The sequence below is a fragment of the Chiloscyllium plagiosum genome, chromosome 6 (genome assembly GCF_004010195.1).
Source record: "Chiloscyllium plagiosum isolate BGI_BamShark_2017 chromosome 6, ASM401019v2, whole genome shotgun sequence".
Lineage (NCBI taxonomy): Eukaryota > Metazoa > Chordata > Chondrichthyes > Orectolobiformes > Hemiscylliidae > Chiloscyllium > Chiloscyllium plagiosum.
This window is the reverse complement of record NC_057715.1, coordinates 73,369,414-73,378,803: the sequence shown is the minus strand read 5'-3', so window position 1 is coordinate 73,378,803 and position 9,390 is coordinate 73,369,414. Positions and strand designations below refer to the sequence as shown.

The 9,390-nt window shown below is 42.2% G+C and overlaps 1 protein-coding gene across 1 annotated transcript in view; it reads left to right on the top strand.

The window, feature by feature from the left end:
* Nucleotides 1-273: 273 nt before the first annotated feature.
* The window catches only part of gucy1a2 (guanylate cyclase 1, soluble, alpha 2), a 250,309-nt gene continuing 241,192 nt past the window's right edge, over nucleotides 274-9,390 (top strand). The window contains exon 1 of the mRNA XM_043691828.1: nucleotides 274-1,101. Within this exon, the coding sequence (XP_043547763.1) occupies nucleotides 898-1,101 (204 nt within the window). The 5' untranslated portion in view covers nucleotides 274-897. The remainder of the gene's footprint in view (nucleotides 1,102-9,390) is intronic.

Genomic DNA, 9,390 nt, shown 5'->3' with positions numbered 1-9,390 from the left:
TGAGTTTCTCCAGCAACTTCTGTTTTTGTTTCAGATTTCCAGCTCCCGCAGTTTTTTTTGGAACAAAATATTTGTCGAACTCCTCCATGAGAGGTCACTTTTGCAGTTGGCGACCAATTCAATAGATGACTTTCAGCCATGATAATGAAAAGAATCGTCAGTTTCTTAAGAGTTCTGCAACACATTTACAATGATTTATTACGACAATCAGGCTCTTAATAACCTCATCTAGATTGAAACACGCGTCAGGTACCACTGTATCATTTCCTTTTGCTGTGCATCTATGATATTTGACATAGTGTGCCCTCTTCCGTTTGTAGTTGTTTACACACTATTCTTAAACTTACTGTGAAACATAACCTCTCTATCCCTGTGTGGGGAAAGGTTCTGCTTCACAGTAAAGTTATTAAGTGCACCCGAGACGTTGCTTTGTGTTTTTAGGTGGAGACAGGTGTGTCACTATTGAGCTGTTCTGCGAAAGGCTGGGATGATTCGAAGGTCCTTGTTAGGAGTGCGAGAATGTAGTCTTCGGTATCACTACGAGACGTGCAAATATTCCCTAAACAGGATGGAGAGCTGGATTACTGGCTGTTGTTGTCCCTTAGGACGTGGTAAGCACCGCTTTTAAGGACAATTTGGGACGACAGTAAAGGCGCCTGAAAACACGTGATCGCAAGAACCACGAGCTTTAAAAATGTTTGTTTTCATGGAGAAACATGAGGAGCCAAAATGATTGTTTGGATTCGAGAGAGATGAGGGTGAAGTGAAAGCGCGTTCTCGATGACTAATTTCCTGTGGCGATCGCGGCTATAAAGCTGGGAGATGTGCAGAGCTGACGAACAGAACAGCAGTTCGGAGGAAGGCGTCTTTTCGGACTAATGTGCAAGATTGATCAGAATGTCAGAGAGGAAGATTTCATCCGAATCGTTCAGCTCCGCCGGATCGGATTACCCGGAGAGTCCTGAGGACGGGGGATGTCCATTTTCGCGGGTGGTGAATGGGAAGCGCTCAGTTTCAGGAGCTGGCAGCAAGGACGCTGCTCGCAGGCGCGTTAACCTGGACTGTTTGGGAGAGAGCGTCCGGAAACTTGTCTTTCCAACGGTAAAGAAACCAGAAATGCACACCTCCGCCCGCCTTTTCTCATTCTTCGCGTATTACGACCCATTTAAGTCCGTCTTTCCATGGTATTTTCATTCTCTTCACATTCACATCCAATCACTAACCCTTGTGCATACCATCATTAGACTTAGCTCTGAGCCTTGGTGCTTCAATGGAATTGGTGTTTAGTACTGTCTCCGTCCCCGTCGATCATTGTTAATCGTATTGAATATGTTGGTGAAAAGTTCTAGGACATTTTATTAGTGACTTTTGAGACAGCTACATTTCGCATTTGCGCTCTACATCCGCATTAAACATTGAAGTCTGTGTTTCGATTTTACAAATAACGACAGCATGGAATCCTTAAAGAGGCTTCCAAACTTCTCTCGGCTAGCGAATGAATTCGCATGTACAATTAACACCATCAATAATACATTATCTTTTAAAAATACATTTCAATGCGTTCGTATGGGAGATCACATGGATGTCTAAATCTTTTCTGTGGAAAAGGTTGCAATCCATCCACCTTTTAAATTTTAGGTGCGTGGATGTGGCGAATTGTTTGAAAGGACTATTCAACTTTTTCTTAGCAGCGTGATATCTTCGCGAACGTTGGTTATTAGCTCGCCCGCTTCGGTGATCACTTTGAGGCGATGTTACTGCACGCGTGATCGCGCTAATTCGACCCGATTGATTATTGTCTGGTGATTGCTTTTATGTTCGAGAATGCCGTCTTTTTCATCTCCCTCACTGGCGCACTGCTGTTACTAAAGGAAATCGTCAAAACGGGGAAAAATAATTAATTCTTGTTAACATTCTCTGCGAAATATGAATGATATTCCTTACCTGACTATCTTTAGATCGCTGTATTGCTGCGTCGTTGGTGCACCAATCCTTCACAAACGGATTGTTTATTTCTACATTTGATGTGTATTTCTTTATTTCCATCTTTTTATTAAAAAGGAAAATGAAACACACACGTTTTAAATGCACCTTGCACCTGTGGACCGTTCTTTGATACACTACATTTACAGCATTTAAAAGGCTTCAGGATGGGTATAAAAATAGGAAAGGTTGAGAGGGATATGGGCCAAATCCTGGCAAATGGGAATAGGTCAGATTGGTTTGTCTGGTCTGTGCTGATGAGTTGGACGTAGGGTCTATATACTTAGTTTCATTGTGTTGTCTTTTGATTACAGTCTACAACCAAGTTTATTGATTTGTAGGCAGATTTTGAAGTACTTGAAACTAAACATATGTTATTACAGTTTTTTATTAATCTTTTTTTGATCTTTAGTCCCAAATGTGAAACATTCAAACACAGGTGTGCATTCTTTTGAATTTAAAATGTTGTGGTTTTTGAAATTTGTGATGTGATATACCTAAAGAAACATACTGAGTTGGCAGGAAATCTGAAATCAAAATAGAAAATGCTGCAAACATTTAACAGATCAGGCAACAGCTGTGAAAAGAGTCTAGATAAGGGTTTGGATTTTATGGGGTGTATTTCCCACCCATCCGACTGAAATTGTAAATCGGTCTCCTGCCTGCTCTGCAGGAATTCTAACTCTGGGAGCAGCTTCTTGTTTCAGAGTAGGACTTTCATCTCAAGCTGGTAGGAAGTCCTGTCTGAGAGAGCAACTGGCCAGTCTGAGGGTTGGAGTATTTATGTGCAGCGATGGAGGACAGGCAATTAGCTGAGCCATTTTTACTGTGCTGATTACTGTCAGGGCAGGAAATGCCAGGTCCATTGAATGTACTGTTTCCAAAATATAACCTCCCTCTAACGCACATTTCAGATATATAATGACCTGGTGTGAAATTAAGATTGGTGGTATCTAGTGATTTTTTTCAGAAGATTTGTAGCTCAGATTGATAAGTAGGTAAGTTACATATGTATATAACTTACTTAATTACAGGTAGTATCTGTTGCTGTAAAAAAGTTCCTATCTTTTTTCCGCACTTTTCATGACTGCAGGAGTTCCTAAAGCATTCTGAATCAAATGAATTCCTTTTGGTTTGTTAGTCACTATTTGCCTGAACCCTTAATATCTTTATGAAATACAGCCCCTACACCAGTACAGACATCCCTTGAGACTGTGCTGCAATGTCAAGCATTGGCTTTGTGCTTAACTCAGGGGAATGGGATTTGAACCCCTCAACCTCTGACCTAGAAGTGAGGATGTTGTATGCTGAACAATGGCTGTCAACAGAGCACACTGCAGCTGCTCTCTAAACTCCTCTCATTACCTTCAGGTCAAAGTTGTGGCCCTGGGTAATTGATTGTGCCCCAGTTACGCCTGTCTCTCTTTCATGAGGTACATGGAACATTCCTTATTCCAGTCCTATTCTGGCCCCTATCCACAATTCTTTCTCAGAGACATTGATGACATCATAGAGTCATAGAGATATACAGCATGGAAATAGACCCTTTGTTCCAACCCGTCCATGCCGACCAGATATCCCAACCCAATCTAGTCCCACCTGCCAGCACCCAGCCCATATCCCTCCAAACCCTTCCTATTCATACACTCATCCATATGCCTTTTAAATGTTACAATTGTACCAGCCTCCACCACTTCCTCTGGCAGTTCATTCTATACACATACCATCCTCTGTGTGAAAAAGTTGCCCCTTAGGTCTCACTTATATCTTTCCCCTCTCACCCTAAAATTATACCCTCTCGTTCTGGACTCCCTGACCCCGGGGAAAAGACTTTGTCTATTTATCCTATCCATGCCCCTCATAATTTTGTAAACCTCTATAAGGTCACCCCTCAGCCTCCGACACTCCAGGGAAAACAGCAACAGCCTGTTCAGCCTCTCCCTATAGCTCAAATCCTCCAACCCTGATAACACCTTGTGAATCTTTTCTGAACCCTTTCAAATTTCACAACATCTTTCCGATAGGAAGGAGATGAGAATTGCACGCAATATTCCAACAGTAGCCTAACCAATGTCCTGTACAGCTGCAACATGACCTCCCAACTCCTGTACTCAATACTCTGACCAATAAAGGAAAGCATATCAAATGCCTTCTTCATTATCCTATCTACCTGCGACTCCACTTTCAAGGAGCTATGAACCTGCACTCCAAGGTCTCTTTGTTCAGCAACACTCCCTAGGACCTTATCATTAAGTGTATAAGTCCTGCTAAGATTAGCTTACCCAAAATGCAGCACTTCACATTTATCTGAGTTAAACTCCATTTGTCACTTCTCGGCCCATCTGATCAAGATCCTGTTGTAATCTGAGGTAACCCTCTTTGCTGTCCACTACACCTCCCATTTAGGTGTCATCTGCAAACTTACTTACTGTACCTGTTATGCTCGCATCCAAATCATTTATGTACGTAACAAAAAATAGTGGACCCAGCACCGACCCTTGTGGCACTCCACTAGTCACAGGCTTCAAGTCTGAAAAACAACTCTCCACCATCACCCTCTGTCTTCTACCTTTGAGCCAATTTTGTATCCAAAAGGCTAGTTCTCCTTTTATTCCATGAGATCTAACCTTGCTAACCAGTCTCTCATGGGGACCTTGTCAAATGTCTTACTGAAGTCCATATAAATCACATCTACCATTCTGTCCTCATCAATCCTCTTTGTTACTACTTCAAAAAACTCAATCAAGTTTGTGAGACATGATTTCCCTTGCAAAAAGCCATGTTGACTATCCCTAATCAGTCCTTGCCTTTTCAAATACATGCACATCCAGCCCCTCAGGATTCCCTCCAACAAGTTACCCACCACCGACGTCAGGCCCATTGGTCTATAGTCACCTGGCTTGTCCTTACTACCTTTCTTAAACAGTAGCACCACGTTAGCCAACCTCCAGTCTTCCAGCACCTCATCTGTAACTATCGGTGATACAAATATCTCAGCAAGAGGTGCAGCAATCACTTCTCTAGCTTCCCAGAGAGTTCTAGGGTACACCTGATCAGGTCCTGGGGATTTATCTGCCTTTATTCATTTCAAGATATCCAGCACTTCCTCCTCTGTAATATGGACATTTTGGAAGGCGTCACCATCTATTTCCCTATATTCTATAACTTCCATATCCTTTTCCACAGTAAATACTGATGCAAAATACTCATTTAGTATCCCCACCCCATTTTCTGCGGCTTCACACAAAGACTGCCTTGCTGATCTTTGAGAAGCTGTATTCTCTCCCTAGTTACCGTTTTGTTCTTAATGTATTTGTAAAAACCCTTTGGGTTCTCTTTAATTCTATTTGCCAAAACTATCTCAAGTCCCTTTTTTGCCCTCCTGATTTCCCTCTTAAGTATACTCTTTCTCCAATATAGAACTTCAACTTTTAGATCTGGTCCATCCTTTTCCATCACTATTTTAAAATGAATAGAATTATGGTCGCTGGCCCCAAAGTGGTCCCCCACTGACACCTCAGTCACCTGCACTGCCTTACTTCCCAAGAGTAGGTCAAGTTTTGAACCTTCTCTAGTATGTACATCCACATACTGAAGCAGAAAATTGTCTTGTACACATTTAACAATTTCGTCTCCATCTAAACCCTTAACACTATGGCAGTCCCATTTATGTTTGGAAAGTTAAAATCCCCTCCCATAACCTCCCTATTATTCTTACAGATAACTGAGATCTCCTTACATGTTTGTTTCTCAATTTCCCTCTGACTATTAGGGGGTCTATAAATCAATCCCAATAAGGTGATCATCCCTTTCTTATTTCTCAGTTCTATCCAAATAACTTGCCCGGATATATTTCCAGGAATATCTTCCCTCAGCACAGCTGTTATGCTATCCCTTATCAAAAACGCCACTTCCCCTCCTCTCTTGCCTCCCTTTCTATCGTTACTGTAGCATTTGTATCTTGGAACATTAAGCTGCCAGTCCTACCCATCCCTAAGCCATGTTTCTGTAATTGTTATGATATCCCAGTTCCATGTTCCTAACCATGCCCTGAGTTTATCTGCCTTCCCTGTTAGGCCCCTTGCATTGAAATAAATGCAGTTTAATTTATTAGTCCTACCTTGTCCTTGCCTGCCCTGACTGTTTCACTCACTTCTGTTCTCAACTGTACCAGTTTCAAATTGATCTCTTTCCTCATTATCTCCTTGGGTCCATTCTGATTTTTTGCTGCTGGCCATAGAAACGTCTGTCTGTACCTCAGATTAGAGAGTCCCCTAACACAATTTATCTCTTGAAACCCAATGTACCCCTCATTGCATTACACCCAATCTCAGTACCAGAGATGTGGTTGTTTGTGCTACATTCCCCTGAGAATCCATCACCCTCTCCATTTTCCAAAAAAAACATACTTGTTTGAAATGGGGATAGCCACAGAAGGCTCCTGCACTCTCTGCATACCTCTCTTACCTTTCCTAAAGTTAACCCGTCTATGTGACTGTATCTGAGACTTCCTCCCCTTCCTATAACTGCCATCCATCACATACTGTTGCTGTTGCAAATTCCTCATTGCTTCTAATTGTCTCTCCAACTGATCCATTCGGTCTGATAAGATTCGCAACCAACAGTATTTATTGCAGATATAATCCGCAGTAACCCTTCAGCTCTCTTTAAACTCCCACATCTGATAAGAAGCGCATATCACTCTACTACAGACTGTATTTGCTCCATCACAATCTATGGACCCAGAACATAACACCATCTTATTCCACAACAAAACTTTGCCCCAGTTATTAATAGTTATGGCTTATGTTTTAAGTTTAATCAAGAGACATATCTCCAAAAACATACAATCAAGATAGAACCCACTCTACTCACTACTGCAGATTATCTGTAGGCCACACTTAAAACAACGATTAACTTATCTAATTCTGTGCTGTAAACTTTGCCCAACAGTTCCTCCAAGATCAGTTGTGAATTTCACTGTTTGTTAATTTTCCCAGACACATTCTGATGTCCAGCGATACATGAATTCAAACAGCAAAGGCAGTAACTGTGCAGGTACACTATGGTGTCAGTTTCTTTCTCTCTCTCTCCTGCACTGACCTCACCATGTACTTCCTTTATCTGTTCTTCTCCCTTTTAAAACTGCTGTTTTTATTACTTTCTTTTTCCAAAGTTCCAAAACAATGCAACAGCATATAAAACAGTAATTACTGCTCCTGGAATTTGAGGAAATCACCTCCAGCATCTAAAATACCTCAAAAAAGGAACAGCCAGAAATGTTTCCCATCCTCTTTCTTGGATTACCCAGAATCCTTTTGGTGCTGCTTCCATCTCTCATTTGGAATTGGAAAATTTTATTAGCTTCATTTCCAGTTTCCACCCTGCTCTCATCTTCACTTTGTCTATTTCTGACTCCTCCCCTCCCTTTGACATCTGTTTCCATTTTTGGGGATAGGCTGGCCGCCAATATCCACTACAAAACAAGTGCCTTGCAAATTTACCTTGACTATACCATCCTCACACCCTGCTCCTGTATTCCATTTCCACAGTTTCTTTGTCTCCATTGCAAAAATTCTGATCACACCAACTTTGACAAGGTGACCTCCAATGTCCATTTTCTTCACCAACTAAGGATTCCCCAGCATCATAGTTGACAGGGCCCTCAGCTGCGTCCAACCCATCTCCCTCACGTCAGCCCTCACCTTCCCTCTTCCCTCCCACAACAGCAATAAGGTCCACTTTGTCCTTGCCTACCATCTCACCAACATCAATATCCACATCCACAGGATCATTGGCTGACATTTCTGCCACCACCAGATACATTTCCCTCCCCCCTCTTGTCAGCCTTCCACAGGGACTGTTCCTTCTGGTCCACTCCATATTGGCTCCTAACAACCACTCACCCACCCAACCTCAGAGCCCCATAGCACCTTCCCCTGTAAACACAGGAGGTGCTACACCTGCTGTACTTCCTTTTACTTGCTCCTTTCTCAGTATCCAAGGGCACAAACATACCTTTCAGGTGAAACTGAGTTTTACCTGCACTTCATTCAATCTACTCTACTGCATTCACGGCTCACAATGTGGTCTCCTCTGCATTGGGGAAACAAAGCGTGGATTGAATGACTGCTTTGCAGAACATCTACATTCTGTTTGCAAAAAAGAATTGTGAATTTCCTGTTGCCTACTACTTCAATGGCCAATATCTCTGTCTCAGGATTCCTAGCTACAATGCTCCAGCGAAGCTCAGCATAAACTGGAGGAATAGCACCTCATTTTCCACTTGGGAACTCTACTGCCTTCTGGATTCCATATCAAGTTCAAGATTTTAGGAGACTTGAGGGACCTTCTTCCATGTCCTTATCCCAATCCCCACACATCAGACCTTGTTATCATATGGTCTTCTATTATACACTGAAATAACTCCACAGAGGCTGGTATCCTGTCACTAATCATTCTTTAATTACATGTGGAGAGTGCTTGACACTGATCCTGCTCCCTCAGAGCCAACTGAGTGAACAAGATGTCTAAAACTCCTATTCTTATTGTTAGCCAGGGCTCCTTGATTGGGGCTGTTAATCTGGTCCAATCAGGGAACTCATGTTCTATGCAGTCCACCTGGCTGGTTACAGTCACGAAACATACCACCCATTGTTAGCTATGAATAGTCCCCGAGTAGCTAGTCATTCTGCTAGGCTGACTGTTATCCACTCCATTGTTCGTCCAACTGTTCTTCCCACTCTTTTAGGCTCTATATCTACCTATCATTTACTCCTTACCCCTACCCTATGTCCTGCATTAAAAAATTTTCCTAGCTACCATCAGTTCTGAAGCAGGGTCACCTGACCTGAAACATTAACTGATTTCTGTTCACAGCAGCTGCCAGACCTGCTGAGCCTTTCCAGCAAGTTCTGCTTTTTGATGTCCAAACTGGTGTCTATAACATGGAAATACTGTAAATTTTTGGGGTGGTTATGACCGGACACCATCTTAGTGAGGGTGTTAGTGTGCATGTAGTGAATTTCCTGAGGGAGTGCTGCAACTTAGAAACAACATTTCCCTGTTCTCAACCCCACTGAACCTTGCACAGCTGAACTATCTTCAGCAGAAGAAAATGCGACCCCATTGGGATTAATTAAAAGGATCATAAGCTGCTTTATAGGTTAGTTGCTTTTTGGTTTCAAGAAGCTGTTTACTTAGATAGAATCAAGTCAATGTAGAATCTATAGTAGTTTAAAATTGCAAACATGCACATGCATAAGAGTGGAGAGACAGTCATTAAGGATTTTTTGTTGGACTTCAAAACTTCTGCACAAACCAGTTGCTTCCATTTTTGGGTGCACTACTACATAATCCCCTTAGAGGGCAGCATGACTTGAACAATGGACAGAGGCTTGACAGTGA